The following is a 15,136-nucleotide window of genomic DNA, read 5'->3' on the forward strand; positions in this document are numbered from 1 at the left end:
GTGGGGGGGACCCAGGGTCTTTAGAGTGACGTCGTACATTCAGATCCCCAAGTAGTTATTTAAGGAATCCACTATGAGAAAGTTAGAGGGGTAGACGAGCAAATGTTGGATATATACAGAAACAGTCGATGTCGTTTCTCCAGAACCGCATCATGGCCACAGTAATGAAGTATACCAGCTGGCTGAAGGAACGACGAAAGACCACAACGACGTAATAAGACGGGAACGGAGGCGCAGCTGTCCCAGCCGGAAAAGGACGTTGGAGAGCAGCCAGGCGACAAGCACACCGCTCAGCAGGAAGACAGCATTGTGGGCCACGAAGTCCAGTGGCAGGGTCCTGGACAGTGTTAGTAGGGCTGATCTCCTGCCCGTTTGGGTATACTGACAGGGATTGACCACCTTGGTCTGCAGCCATGACATGCATAGACTCAAAGACCACTGGATGGAGAAGTCTGCTGCTTGCATACATGTGTAGATGGAAAGAAGCCCAGGTCAAATCAATGCAACATGAGTCATGGCAACTACACCCAACCCCCACTCGAGGCTCTGTACAGATTAGGTTTGCTCCCTGCTTTGAACAAAGATGGAATGGTCTGAAACGACTGATAGTGTGATTGGGTATTCTCATGCATATGCAACGTATGGCCAACAAAACAAAGGCAACAGCGAACGACGATGGGCTATGCTCAACTCCCGAAACAAAACACCCTCTAACCTCGTATATCTCATGCTCTCCAGCTCTCCAGCTAAAATGCGATAAATGTGTAAAACAGAAAACACCAGAATCTCACTTCCCAATAACTCCTCGGCTTGCATAGGTGGAATGTGACTCGATCATTGGTGCGAGTCTGGGTTTGAACGCTCTGCTGCTTGTTCCTTGTCTATAGTTGTCAGTGGCACTCTGCATATGTCAGATGTACACTCACCTCGGATCTTCTGGATCTGATCCGCTGTATTTTGGAGGAGTTGATCCCAGTATTTCTGATATTCCTCTACGCTTCGAAGCTGAGGTTCCTTCTTCTCTTGACTGCCTTGGGTTTGTGTTTCCTGGTTGTTCTTTGGCTTGTCCATGATGTATAAATGAAGCGTTTGCAAGATTGGAAGGAGTGATTCTCAGTTATAGTTCAAATGATTTAGATCTGATCCCCCGACAAAGCCTTTATATAACCCAAGGATTAGAAATCGCAAAACAAGGAAGCCCAAAATAAAAAAGAAAAAGAAAAAGAAAAGAAAAGAAAAAACCAAATGTTTGATTCGGAAATAGACCGATCACGCGTCTAGAAAGATCAGGGAAAAGCTGTTCACCGACATCTCCCTAGATTGGGGCCTGAACTGAAACGGGACGTCGGACCGCTTAACCCCAGGACGGGTAAAGCACCATTCACACATCCAAGGCTTCTGATTGGAGTATAAGCCCTTCTGGTTTGTGTCTTTAAGACTGGAGACATGATGTCAGACGGGACCTAGCGTACAGTACTTGTTAAATTCCCTGGACTCCGTCCACATTCCAAATGTTGCCCTCCGGACTAATAGGATGAGTTCCAGTGGTCCTACCGAGGATAGCCCGCGCCCAATCGGGGGACTTGAGAGTTGCATCCGCGCCAGCCGATCTAGATATATGGGTTTGGCATCTAGGGGGAACCGGGGAGTAGATACATACATGAAAAAGATAAAAAAGGGGCACCGGGGAACCGGGTAGAGTTGCGAGGGATCGACCGATCCACCCGGAGTTGATACTTCTATTTACGATCTGTGGGACTACACATGTATAGTTATGGAGTACATACATGTATAGTATGTGTCTATCTAAAGTGTTAGATGTTGGTTGTTAGACCTAACCCCCTACAGCTGAGCCACTCTGTACTATACCCAGGGCTCTATGTGTCTACCTTGGGTTGAAACAACCCAAGATCAAAACACATACACACAGACCGCTCGAAACCCAACGCTGCCCATGGCCTTATTGGCCCAAACAACGTACAAGTATTCACCGCCGACAAGGGAATTTGCCGGGTGTGTATACCGCAGTTGACGCTGCAGACGTTGCATGCACTCCCACGTGGTTTGCAGGCGCCAAGTTTACTCCAGGGAGCCATAGCCGTTGTCCTTTGACCGCATCGTCTGTCCATCTGCGGTCCGACACGTACCTACGGGCTTTGCGTAACGTCGCATCAGATGATGACTTCCACGCTAGGTGCTGTTGTGCTCGAGGCTTTTCTTCACGAAATAGATTAGGTATATCGTCTGGTTTGATGGGGTTCCTGTTTGATTCGGGGGTTTGTTTTATCTCCGTTTTGCACAGGTGCCTGACGGTCGATCAGTTCATATATGGGGATTGCTTGTATTGGCCCATTGGCTTGGGTATGGCTATGCATGTGGTGCGTTATTACTGGTTATAGTTCGTACTTTTGCTCGGGGTGTGGCGTTATTATACAATGTCCAGGGGTCAAAAGGACCGGATGGACGAACCGCTATTGGTTATAGTCGGGAACAGAAGCAAACGGTAACGATAGTTGATTATTCAGGGCATGTCGCTACATGGTCAACGCTGACATTGCCCTCCATAGCGGTGATCTTTGCGCCATCGTGTCCCCCTCACATATTGGGTCATCCAGCCCAGCACTATAACAGATAGAAAGATTTAAGAAATAACAGAGAAACATGTCGTAAAGTCTGGCGCGGTGCCTGCATCCTTTGCCAGCTATGTCGTCAGTGCCGTTAGCAGCTCGGAGTCACTGCAGGACAGTGCAATTCCGGTGCCCCGTCTGCAGCCACAGTCCGGTTGGAAAGAGGGGTCGAGGGGTAGCAAAGATATGGATGTGTTGATCATCCCGTTGTTACGTCGAGTTGGAACGCCATGGTATTGATCCCAGTGGATCGCTTAGATCCCGTAAATCGGACAAATAAATGATTTTCCTCATGACGCCGTGATATGAGATCGCTGAAGAAACTGGAACAAAAAAAAAGCATATGAAAGTCACGAGAGAAATGATAGAAGACGGTGAGCCGGGATACCGGCTAATATGAGTCTTGAAGGAACCAGTCAATGTCATCAGGCTCAAAGTACGAGGCGGATACTTCCGCTGCTGCAACGTCGCCTTCATAGAGATCGGTGATCTGGTCATCGTAGCTGATCCCCGAGGGTAAAATATCGCGCTGCTCGACGAGGCCAAAGAACTCGCCAGCGAACTCTGCCAGCTCATTAGCCACCTTCAGCTCCAGGATGCTTTCCAGCACCTGCATGTCCTTTTTCCACTTCCGCTCGCACCGCGCATTTTCCTCTCGGCGGCGACGGCAGCGGTTATCTCGAGGGCCATCTCTCATGCAATTGGGACACAAGTAGTGCTCCTCGCAATACGAACATTTGCAGGGCGGGTAGGCATAGATGCAGTCCGCACATACATACACCTTGCAGCCCGTGCATTCTCGGAGGTAGCTGGGACACCTTGGGCGCTGATCCCGGATGCCGCCTCTGACATCCCTGATACCAGTGATGGGATCAGCCGGAGGACAGAAAAAGGATTGACAACCTTGCCATTTCGGAGTCTCGATGGGCGAATCAAAGTAGATCGAGGATGAGGATGACGGTGGGGAGGAGTGATTAGACGTCGGGACTGAGAAGGAGCGAGATGGCTGAGTGGAGAAGAAGGATGCATGAGCCGATTGATCACCGACATGGGAATCGGGGGTTTGCTCCTCCAGGCTATCTGATTGTGGGTTGTCAATGAAGCCTTTAGTTGCCGAATCGAGAAGCCGCTGGCTTCTAAATGGGAGGTCGTACCCGGAAAGCTCATCCGGGTTAGAAGATTGCGGAATATTCACCGCAAATCGACTTTGAATGGTCTGCTTCTCCGTTTCGAGGTCACGGTAACCGCAGATCCGAAGGCGTAATCCACGGAGGTCATGCTCAATGCAGAGTGGCTTGGAGCAGCTCTTGCAGTGGACCTTCCACTGCGGGGAATCATAACATCCCTGGCACAAGTTGCGCGGGCATGGTGAGACTTGCCGATTAGGCGGTCCAAGCAACCATTTCATCATCGCCAGATGTCCCGCCTCGAGTGAGTAGTCCGGTTTGCTCGGATCACCATATGCATACTTGGGAAAGGACTTGCTCCATTCGCTGACCGTGTACTCCAGATCCTCCCAACCTTGATTTCGGGGCAAAGGTACTGCTCGGACCTGGTCCACTTCACGATTGCGAGGTCCGATACTGATGCCGCCTCCCCCAGAGAGGTCGGGCTTGGTGCAGCACCAGTGAAAGTTGAGGATAGGTGTCGTGTCTGACATTGAAGTCGCGGGTAGATTGGGGTCCGTCAGATAATCCACAGGATCCTGCATTGACCCCGGAGAGTGTGTGGCGCCAGGGGCCCACCAGAAGGAGGGTGTCGTGCTCGGGTTGCCTTCGGACGAGGGAGATGGAATGGTCCTGTGAAGATACGGGCGTTCATAGGCACAGCTCGCACAGAGTGTCTTACGGCACCCGACACAGTGCATCAAGACGCTGCAATGCTCACACCGCTCTGAAATGTCCTCGAGACAACCGTCACAGCGAATGCCGCGGACAAATTTTGTATGACTTTGACGCAGGTGAGTCGGAGTCATTTTGCCTTCGCCCCAGTCAATGCCCTCGCCAGTCCCCAGTGCCTCGCCAAAACATCCAGTGTCACAGTTCTCCCATAGCTTGCCGTCAAGCACGCGTGGTCCAGGGTCCTCAAGTTCGATAGGACCGATCCAGTTCTTAGATCTCCAGAGTCGATCAAAAACCACCCAAACTTCCGGTGATCCTGCTCCATGCGGGAATCTCGATTTGACATAACCGGCTCTACGAGCGCACCTCCCGGCTGGCGTGGTGCACCAGGCAGTATCTGTCCAGATTCCTAGCTTGTGGCAGATGTTAACAAGCTCATGTGTCGATTCGGCATCAGCATCCTTCCGCATCAGTGAAGAAGAAAGGTACGGTCTCCTGCGGTGGTGACGGCATCGGTAAGCGTAGAGACTCTTGAGGGCAAGTCGTTTCATCCCAGGGGAATGAGTACCGGACGTGTTCTCCATATCCATGTCACGTTGCAGAGCAAACATAGTGAGGAACGGCACTATGTGATATTTGAGGGATACGTTCTTGCAACCTCGGACGGAAAGGTGTTCCAGCGTCTCCCGACGCGAATGCAGCACCGTGGATGTGAGATTCTCCCCCGATATCGCCGTGTTGTCCAGTTCCAGGCTCTTCAAACACCCACTGAATGGAATCACCACATTCATCAGGAACATGTCTAGGGCATAAGGTCGAGATTGACGCGGGATCTCTGCATCTGCAATATTTGGGTCGGTGATCTGAGGGCTCGGTAAAGTTCCCGGGGGAAAGGGCAGGCGAAACGAGAGCGATTTCCATGCGGTCGGATATGATCGAAGAAAGGTACGAAGGTATTGAGACGTATGGTATAGTTTGATGATAGTATCGGTCGGGATTTGTAGCAGTAGAGACTCAAAGATGGGAGCATTCGTAGTGATTACCCGCTCAAAGATCGAAAGCATCCGCTCTTCAGGGCAATCCAGGGAATCTCCCAGCGTTGCACTCATCGCCGCTGAATTTCCACCAGCAACCCCCTCCTGAGCCATGGTGTAAAGGTCGTGGTTGACCACCGATCCTTTGTGATGAACTAAAAACGCCGGCGCTTAGGTCGAAAACTGTGATGACGCGAGGTCGCGAGCTCGGCGGGTAGAGACGCAGCGCATGGTAAGACGACTTGAAGATGTGAACGAGGGGGCTACCACACCCAGAGGTAAGCCACCATGCAAGGCCATCAAAGGTAGAGTGTCGATAATTGATAAGACGGGCGTCGCAAGGGCTGCCGAATTGACAGTATTTGAAGGGGGAGAAAGGGAGGGGTACGAAAAGAGCGAAGAGATACGAGATCGCCCGCCAGGAAACACTAGAAAGAGATACAAAAAGCAAAGCAGAGAGCACAAAGAATTACCGAGAGGAACTAAAGAGAGAGAAAAGGGACAGAAGCAGCAACGATGTCCGGATGCGCCCGTCAACAACGTCATGTGATATTGAGCCCCGGATTTCGAGACTTGAGATATTATATAGAAATGCATTGATCGCTGCGTCTATTGCAAATGGTCATGCTAGTGTGTCCTAATGTTTGTTGGTCGCATCGCCTACAGTGTAGCCCCTGGCGATGCCCTTGCGCCCTTCCTTGACCAGGGTGCTGTCATCCTCATCTTCCTCATCATATCGGATGTCAAAGTCACTGCCCAGACCCTTCCATGTCCGCTGCGATCGCAGGTACTCTGCACCGGGTGATACAGCGCCGCCGATCATGGCTAAGTCGCCTTTAGCCCGTCGGGCCAGCGCCCTAGCAGCGGATGGCCCACTGGTAGATGATCCATCAAGCTGGGAAGCGCGGGGCGCGGGATCCCGCATCGGACGGGAATGTGAGACGTATCGTCCAGTGCGCAGGTCAAATTCGGGCGGCGCCGATTCGGGTTCTGACATGTCATCTTCTTCAGACACGGCACCATTGGATATCTCCTTGCTGTCCCCACTGGCCTCCTGAGCTGGTTGGTCAAGAACCGCCTGGAAGTCACTCTGCCACGCGCCTGTCCACACGCGATCCGCGTCGTCTTTCAAAGCCAGTTCTAACTCGAATGGAGTAATGACTGGCTTCCAGAAATCCTTGCTGTCCACCAGCGAGCTCTCCCAGCAGCCAATGACTACCCAGCCACCAATTTCACTGAAATTGGCTACCTTGGCAGCATTCAATTTGCCAACCACAAACATGTAGCTCTTCTTGCCTGCTTTGTCGATGCGTTCCTTAACGTGCTCCACGATGTGCAAGTAGTTCTTGACACTGAGAGTGTTGATGAGGATACCCCAAATTGGAACCGTGGTCAACGAGGTCAGAGTGGCATAGCGCCGTCGCAGAGCTGCAGCAGTAGACGCAGGCAATGGCTTAACATTCTCACTACCCAAGTTGTCCGTGGGGTAGATATGAATCGCGGCAACTCGAGACGCAAGTGTCATCATGAGAGCCGTTGGCGGATCAGAGATGTGGAACAGCTGCCAGTCAGCCAGAGCCTCAGGCGACTCTCGGACTGACTCGGGGACAGTGCGATTGGGAATAGCCGATGAAGGCTCATGGACAACCTCGGTTGCATATAGATCGCCGTATCCCTCTTCCACCAGGCGAGTATATACTGTTTGAACGTGGTCCGCATAGGTGACATCAGCTGCGATGACTACCTTCGTCGTCGGGTCGGGATATGTCGCTTTGAATGCTCGCACTACAGGCTCTAGGGGTAGAGCTTTATGGGTGAAGACGTAGATGACAGGCAGCCGCGCAGTGGGCGACAAGCACGACCTTCCGTAGTGCACGACCACATCTGCGTCCACATGCTCTGCGGCCACCTCGTCGACACAGCAAGTTCCATATGATGTATCCGCCAAAATGGTCAACCGAGGTGCGATCTTTCCGGTCTTATCTTCCTCCATCTGCAGCTGAGATACCGAGTGAGACAGGTCGTCAGCATTGCTGGCTTCGGTCTGGTTCGAGGGCTCGGCGCCGTTGGTGTTGGTCACTTCCTCGCGCTCCAGGCCCCTGCTGAGTAGTTGGAATACCCGCGGGGCATCAGGAAGCATGTCATCAGGAAATTGAAGAGCGATGCGCTTATACCGCGCTTGTCGGATCTCCTTCAATGTGCGCTCGATATCGTAGGTAATAGAAAGTTCGTCGTCCGACACTCGAGTTGTAGGGTCTCGCGAGACTACCGGCTTCGTTTCTTCGAGAATGCGGTCATCAGGAGTCGACAGCACAGGCGCTGTCTCCATTTCAGAGCCCATTTTGGAGGGTTTGGGTGGTGTGATGTTGCGGGAATATGGGAAGCCAAAAATTTTGGAGAAAAAAGATTTCCCCCACTTCCCCCCGCCATCGATAACAAAAATACAAAAACCCCCATTGGCAGATCATAAGTTGCGCCAGAAACCTTTAACGTGTTGTTTAGTATTCAAAAACAATTGAATAAGTCTGAAGTTTCTAAGCTTCTAAGAATTTACTGATTTCTCATTTCGCTATTCAAATCGTAGTATATCTACAGATCAGCCCGAGCCGGTTCACCCGCCCAGACTCTGCGAAGCAATTCCCGAATAGGCGCATGCTCAATCGGACGAGGATTCCAATAAGCATTGGAAAGGGCAATATCCGCTGCCTTATCAATATCCTCCTCCTTCATTCCGAAGTCCTTCACGCCGCGCTTAACCTTGAGCTTAGTCAGGAGCACGTTCAGGCCGTGGATAGCGTCACCATTGCTGTCGGGCAGAGCGTCGGCGAGCTGCTTCATAGCCTCAGGAATGCTAGGTGCATTGTAGGAGATAGCATGCGGCAGAACAGCGGTATGGGTTTCAGCATGAGGGAGATTGAAGCTGCCGCCGAGGGTGTGGCATAGCTTGTGGTGGATGGACATGCCAACACTGCCCAGGCATGTTCCGCAGAGCCAGGCACCGTATAGAGCCTTGGATCGGGCGGATTGCGAGGATGGGTTCTCGACAATCTCTGGGAGGGAGGATGCGAGAGCTCGTGTTCCTTCCAGTGCCATCATGGTGATGATTGGGTTCGTGTTGCGTGCGTAGAGAGCCTCGACTGTCGAAATGCATGAGACTTATCTTCTTGGGACTTCATATGAGTCTGTGAGTACTTACCGGCATGAGCGATAGCATTGACACCACTGGTGGCACTCATAGCCGCCGGCAGGGTCATCGTCAAATCAACGTCATAAATGACAGTCCCGGGCAGAATCTTAGGATCAGAACGAGTCTTCTTCAACCCATCGGCAGTTTCACCCAAGATGGGGGTCATTTCACTACCGGCGTAAGTTGTCGGAATGCAGATATGTGGCAGCCCGGTACGAATGCTAATCGCCTTTCCAAGGCCGATGGTACTTCCACCTCCAATGGAGATGACCGAGTCGGCTCCCTGCGCCTTAGCATATTCGAGCGCCTTGTCAGTGATATCAGTAGGCGTGTGCATGGTAGCCTCGCTGAAGATGCCAGCGACTTGACCTTTAAGCACATCCTTGACGGTTTCCGCGTGGCTGAGCTGATAGGGCGTCGACAGCACTAGCGGGGCCTTCACCTGCAGGCGGGCAATCTCATCAGGGAGTTTCTGCAGTGTGCCGCTGCCGAAGACGACACGGCCGGGGTTTGGGTTGTACTCGAAGGCGTCCATTTTGTGCTCTCATTTTAGGGCGAGACTTGGGGATCTTATAGTCCCACACCCCACCGCAATGAGCGTCATCCGCGGTGGGGTCTGCCGGCAGTTGCATTCTGCTGATTCTCCGAGCAATTGCACTTTTTTGTTATGTATTTTGTCGCTCATACTGCATGTTAATTTGCAGATCTTCTCATCTGATTCATATGGCCTTTTAGAACCATACATTTCATGCGCGAGGCATGGTTTTCGGACTCAATGATGTGCGGAAATACGTATATCCCCTATTCTTAGTTCAGCATGAATAAGCTCTTAGAGATCCGTGGACGGATATACGGCTCAATGAAGGATGATTCCCCCTCAGCATTCAGATCTAGTGGGGACTGTGTTTTACAGATATGTATTCTTCCGATTGCTCAATCCCTAACTCCGACGCTATGTACACTTTTCTGTTCGGGTTGAATTCTGCAGAAATGGGTATCAGATAATAACGAGATCGGGAGGCATTAGTCCAGATCGTGGAAGGCCATTACATGCTGTCCACCACTCATGTCCTTGCCCTTGCCCTTCTTGCGCTTCTTGCGATCCTTTGCTTCCTGAGGGCGCACCTCGGCCTCGCTGTCTGAGTCGTCATCGCTGTTGTCCGAATCCATCATGTGCTTGTCCCCAGCGCCAGCGCCAGCATTGTCCGCAGCCTCATGCCATACCTTGACAACCTGACCACCACCAGAGACCAGGCGGCCCTCAACATCAAAGCCCAAGCCCACAACACCCTCGATCTCATCGTGCACAACTTCGGAGACGACCTTGTTAGGTCCGATGCGCACGAACTTCACTTGTCCATTGCTCAGACCTGCGGCGACAAGCTTGCCCTTGCCCAAAAAGTCAGGTGCGACGGCCATAGTCTCAATGGCATCACCGCCCTCATTGTCGCGGTGGACACGGATCCGCTCATCTTGGTCATCCCACGCGCCCTTCTCCCACAATGTCATGATACCACTGGCGCCACCAACGATCACCTTCTGACCGCGGCTGGTTCCGCTAGATGGCAGACCACCCATATAAACCGAGCTGATCAATTCCTCTTCCTGATCTTCACTGCGCACCATGACACCTCTCCGGAGATCTGTCACAGCCAAAGTGGTGCCACCAGTGGTGACCCACTGCTTGCTGAAACCCGAAGTACTAGTATCAGATGCGGGTAGAGGAGTCAAGGAGGCGACGTAGTCGTCGTGAGGGTGGTGCGACTGTTCAGGCTTCGCAGAGACCTTCGAGTACGGGACGCGAAGATCGTAGAGGTGCAGCGCACTCGAATCAGTGGCAAGAAGGAGAGTCTGAGGAGAAAGAGCATGGACAATAGTCGGGCAATCCACTGACCTACATGGGAAAAAGCAAGACAGTTAGCGAATGCAAATCATTGAATTGAAGAGGAAAGAGCTTCCATACCCGTCCTTCTCATAAGGAATAACAATTTTATTTTCGACCTGACCAGTCTCCGACTTCGCGGCCTTCACAATGCCGTCTGTGCCAGCTGAATAGAGCGTTTGACCATCTGTGCTGAATCCCAAGGTGCGGCAGCTACCCTTATGGCGTCTGGTTTTCCACATAGTGTCAATGTGGCCCTTGCCATTACGGGCAGACGGGTTCGAAACCGCATCATCATCTTCATCAGAGTCCTCGAAAGGCAATCGGAACGTCTGAACGTGGCCTGAAGCAAGACCAACAGAGACAACCGGTTCCTCGGGGTGGATCGCCTGAGAGAACAGGTCCGAGGGGAGCGGAAGCGTGCAGACCGTGTCAAACATGGCTGCAGACCGGCAAATCGAAGTAAATAAGAAGACTGAGAAGCGGTCTTCAGCACAGGAACAAAATGAATACGAATTGGAACTAGGAGAGGTGAATGCAAGAGCTAAAGCTTAGAGCTGGCCGTTTTTTTTCTGCCGGGCCGAGAATCATCCGTCACCGCCCTTTCTACGCAAATGACATCAAGTAATAATTCAGACTTCATTGTCACTGTTCCTAACGAAGACATATGAAATATAATACAAATGACCGTAACGCAGACTCAATACATGCCATAAACTAACTTCATACCGGGCAATTGCTGATCCTGGCTCTAAGACGAGCACGATGAGTCGAGCCTTCCGAGTATGGCCAGGCCATGGCTGACTTGCCCAGTCTGTTTTTCGAATTTACGAAGAGTAGGTAGAGCCAATGGGGCCAACCTTGATGTTGGAATAAGTCACGGTAGCCGAAGCAGAGTTAGACTCAACATCGTTAGGCGCACCAGAATCAGCACCGCAAGTGCCACGAGCAACACCAGCGTCAGTGGCAGTGGCATTGGTAGGGTAGTTGCTATCCAACCAGAGCATGTTGGAGTTGTGGTCATCCCACAAGCTCATAACGAGAACCATACCCTGCTCCAAGCCCTTGCTCATGCCAGACATACCGCCGTGCTTGGTGAAGATGTCCTCGTCGCCGAAGGCAGTCTTCTGAGCAGTGCAAAAGTCAGTGGTGATGGAGTTTCCGGAGACACCGCTGACATCGGAGGCGGAGTTGGCGATGACCTTGCCGTTCTGGACGTAGAGACGCTTGATCTCCTTGAGGCCGCCGGAGTCGGTGCCGTCGTCGGTGATGAACTGGGTGACAACGGTCATCTTGGACTTGGTGTCGACGATCTTGCCGGGCCCGTAGAAGCTCTCGTTGCCCATGCGGTAGGGGTTGAAGTCACATCCGTCCGGGTCGCAGGTGCCGGCGTAGCGGCTGGAAGAGTAGGTTCCACCGCACTTGTCGCCCTCGCACATGGTCTGGCCGGCAGCGTCGCAAGGGTGTGGAGTCACGGCAGTGGAAATGCTGTTGGCTTCCCAGATATCCATCTCATTGCAGCAGGATCCGTGGCCGCCAACACCGGCGTTCTTATCGTTCTCGGAAGGCTTCCAGCTCTCGACGTTGCCCTAGTTCACACATCAGCCATTCTGTCCGTACGACTAATTAGCTCTGTTAATCATGGATACTCACCTGACCGTTGATGAACTTCAAGTCCCGAGGGCACTGAGAATCACAGTAGCCAGTTCCATACTTGGCACCAGCCTTGTTGCCATCGTACTTGGCCATACCACCATCGGCATCCATGGAAACGAAGTACAAAGCTCCGTTGAGTCCACAGGGAAGACCCGAGGTGTCCACATCGAAAGTGAACTCCTGGTTGAGCAGCTTGAACATCTGGTAGGTGCTGTCATCCTCCATCAGGAACATGCGAGAACCGACGTTGGCACCAGTGACGAATTTCAAGGTCAGGGCGTTACCATCGGTAGTCGCGCCGTACGTGCCTTCGTAGTCGGCGCCATCGACGGCACAGTTGGTAGCGCAAGTCTTATCATCAGGGCAGAGAGTTGCGTCGAACTGTCACAGAGTCAGCCTCTCAATTCCAATACCCACGTCATTAGGGGGCCAGATATCTCACCTCGTTGCCAGTGTAGCAGTTGGTGGAGCCATCGACGGAGTGAGTCCAACGCCAGTTGGCATCAATGACAACGGAGCCGGACTGGTCAGTGCAGCTGCCAGCGGCAGTGCACTTCTGCCAGGTCAAAGAAGGATGAGTCTCAGTCTTCAATGTGCCAGCCTGCTGGGCACGGACTGCCGCCGCCAGGGCGGAGAAAAGGAGGGCGCGTTGGTACATTGTTGCGAAGGAGAAAGGAGTGGATTGCAATATAGCGATGACTTGTTCTCTGGCCTGCAGTTGAAGAACAAGAAACACGGGGGTGTCCTGGGGTCTTTATATATCCCTTCCCCTGAGGCTTGCTCTCGGTTATATTGGCATGTAAGACTTGACCAGGGTCCTTTCGGCATATCATGGCCGGCGTAGCGGATTGTAAGACCGTACCTGAACTGGTATAGACGAGAGAGCTAACACATCTGTTGTCAGTATTCCATACTGGGCGACCTCCGGGGTCGTATATTGATTTGGGAGTGGACCCGATACCGAATAAGGATGGAAAAGATCGTCGCCGGACAGTTGTTGCTGTCTCATCAAGACTCCGGCAGAAAGTGGATAAGCAGAGTTTCAACATCTGTAAACACGGAGATCGACCCGGTCCAGTTCTATCCGTTGATGTTTGGGAACGCTATTTCAGGAATAGTAGCTACAGATTAACGCTTTGTCAAACGGCCTTATAAATTGTTTGGTCAATTGTATTCAGAACCAATGTTTTCTGGAAGTGTTGGTGATAAAACCTAACTATACCCTAAAGCATCATGAGACAACTTTTGTGGGGATAAGTCGCCAAGAGCGCCGCTAGATTGGTGTCGCCGCCATGGCGCTCCTCCACTTCATGTCAAACCGCCAAAATCCTTTTGTGCAAGCCATCTAATCTGCGAGGCGTTAAGCCGAAGCATGGGGCAATTTCTGCAGACCCTACGGGTATAGGGCGTTTCAGACCGAAACCACGCCGCTCCTCGGTAATATTGGGCTCAACGGAGAGAACGGAGAGAATATCCTTCAATAAGAGGGCGACTGCTTACCGCCCAGGAATCATTGGGTATTTCAATCTCTTTCTCTCATATTGATGAGACATTTAGCTGGTTGGCGTAATGCAGAGGTATTCCGAAGCATCTGAGAAAAGTCCGCATTATGAACAGTTTATACACTTTCATCAAACATATTAAGCTCCCTGTAGTAGCCACCATTGTTAAGGTTAATGGTAACTAAGTAGAATAAACTACAACTCCCACGCAGATACGTCGCCGGCAATTCTGGAACATTTCCGAGTTCGGTATGGAAGAAACGTTTAGCACAAGAGATAAAGTGCATCAGGGTCTGGCTTGTGGAGAAATAGCATTTTTATTGGTCAAGTATCCCAATTTGAAGCATTCAGTGAGAAAGAAGGTAAATTGAAGGTAAATTGAAGGACAGATACTAAGTCTTGGCTAGCACCGTCAATCGCACGCCGGATTCCACCACTGGAAACGTCTTCCTGGATGACTACTTGGAGATTCTGACGCTTTTAGCCTAAAAGAGGCACTGTATCAAGGATTATATCAATTTAAAGTGGTATATACACCGTCTTGGCAGTCAAAGACCCTAAGCGGGCGAATATGCACTTCCCGAGGTCTGGATAAAGCAGAACATTGGTTATTCGGCCGGATAATATTAGCGGGCAGCGGTGGAGAAAAATACAAGGGTTGGGTTTGTCTCCACATCGAGATCTTGTGTACCTGGCACGAATTGACACGGGTTTGCGGGGATATACCTGTCAATTGAACATGAAACCCAGCCTTTCTCGATACATAACCCAGTACTAAATCTTGCAAAGTCGAAGTACTTGCTCTGTAGGTCAGCGTCAAAACTATATTTACTGATTTATGAGTTTCAACTGCATGTCGCATACGGAGGCATCAGCTGAAAACGAGGGACATTATTACATCGCGTCAGGCTCGATCATCTTTCCACGTATGCCATCAGGTCCAATGGCCAGATTTGACACGGTATTCTTCATCGTTAGCATATATGCCAAGCTATCTAGCCAATTATCTGGGAGGTGAATGTACCCCGGACGAAGCATGAAAGGCTTTTTTTTTGTAAGTGGATAGATCTCCTCGGGAATGAAGAGCCGTACATAAGCGACTGAGGTATCGACTTTAATAACAAGGAAGTCCTTGGTGGCCTATTCTGCAGTGTTGGGTAAAAGATTGAAATGAGACGTCGATCATTTCCTGTTGAGATGAAGTGCTTTGAAGCCAGTTTAAGTTGTTTTACTCGACAGTTATTTTAGGCAGAATTGGGTGCTTCCTTGCTTGCGCGAAATGAATTCCAGTATTTACTGTAGGAGGACCCTCTGCACCACTAGGAAATATATATCCTTTCATCAGTTAAAAAGCATGTGTAAAAATCCTGTTCAATGAGTTTCAGGTCTGTTTATCAGTCTAGCAGG

The 15,136-nt window shown here is 51.2% G+C and overlaps 7 protein-coding genes across 7 annotated transcripts; all 7 read right to left on the reverse strand.

Moving 5' to 3' along the window:
• Positions 1-150: 150 nt before the first annotated feature.
• On the reverse strand, positions 151-469 carry PENARI_c001G08665 (uncharacterized protein; the record flags this gene model as incomplete). Its single annotated transcript, XM_022626811.1, has 2 exons — positions 151-337; positions 387-469. 2 exons carry the CDS (start codon positions 467-469, stop codon positions 151-153), a joined length of 270 nt encoding a protein of 89 aa, XP_022493361.1.
• Positions 470-834: 365 nt separating this feature from the next.
• PENARI_c001G03079 (uncharacterized protein) lies at positions 835-1,071 on the reverse strand (the record flags this gene model as incomplete). Its single annotated transcript, XM_022626353.1, has 2 exons — positions 835-881; positions 927-1,071. The coding sequence occupies 2 exons, from the start codon at positions 1,069-1,071 to the stop codon at positions 835-837; spliced, it is 192 nt and encodes a 63-aa protein (XP_022493288.1).
• Positions 1,072-3,018: 1,947 nt separating this feature from the next.
• PENARI_c001G12004 (uncharacterized protein) lies at positions 3,019-5,616 on the reverse strand (the record flags this gene model as incomplete). The annotated part of the gene is made up of 1 exon (XM_022627079.1): positions 3,019-5,616. The coding sequence occupies one exon, from the start codon at positions 5,614-5,616 to the stop codon at positions 3,019-3,021; it is 2,598 nt and encodes an 865-aa protein (XP_022493092.1).
• Positions 5,617-6,139: 523 nt separating this feature from the next.
• Positions 6,140-7,843, reverse strand: PENARI_c001G03283 (2-(3-amino-3-carboxypropyl)histidine synthase subunit 1/2; the record flags this gene model as incomplete). The annotated part of the gene is made up of 1 exon (XM_022626373.1): positions 6,140-7,843. The coding sequence occupies one exon, from the start codon at positions 7,841-7,843 to the stop codon at positions 6,140-6,142; it is 1,704 nt and encodes a 567-aa protein (XP_022493843.1).
• Positions 7,844-8,091: 248 nt separating this feature from the next.
• On the reverse strand, positions 8,092-9,224 carry PENARI_c001G05784 (maleylacetate reductase; the record flags this gene model as incomplete). Its single annotated transcript, XM_022626593.1, has 2 exons — positions 8,092-8,639; positions 8,699-9,224. 2 exons carry the CDS (start codon positions 9,222-9,224, stop codon positions 8,092-8,094), a joined length of 1,074 nt encoding a protein of 357 aa, XP_022493157.1.
• A 488-nt stretch (positions 9,225-9,712) lies between these two features.
• On the reverse strand, positions 9,713-11,011 carry PENARI_c001G00923 (WD40 repeat domain-containing protein; the record flags this gene model as incomplete). Its single annotated transcript, XM_022626198.1, has 2 exons — positions 9,713-10,583; positions 10,653-11,011. The coding sequence occupies 2 exons, from the start codon at positions 11,009-11,011 to the stop codon at positions 9,713-9,715; spliced, it is 1,230 nt and encodes a 409-aa protein (XP_022493059.1).
• A 387-nt stretch (positions 11,012-11,398) lies between these two features.
• Positions 11,399-12,885, reverse strand: PENARI_c001G08114 (glycoside hydrolase family 7 protein; the record flags this gene model as incomplete). Its single annotated transcript, XM_022626771.1, has 3 exons — positions 11,399-12,160; positions 12,225-12,608; positions 12,670-12,885. The coding sequence occupies 3 exons, from the start codon at positions 12,883-12,885 to the stop codon at positions 11,399-11,401; spliced, it is 1,362 nt and encodes a 453-aa protein (XP_022493462.1).
• Positions 12,886-15,136: the final 2,251 nt, after the last annotated feature.

This window comes from Penicillium arizonense, assembly GCF_001773325.1.
Source record: "Penicillium arizonense strain CBS 141311 chromosome Unknown PENARI_contig001, whole genome shotgun sequence".
Lineage (NCBI taxonomy): Eukaryota > Fungi > Ascomycota > Eurotiomycetes > Eurotiales > Aspergillaceae > Penicillium > Penicillium arizonense.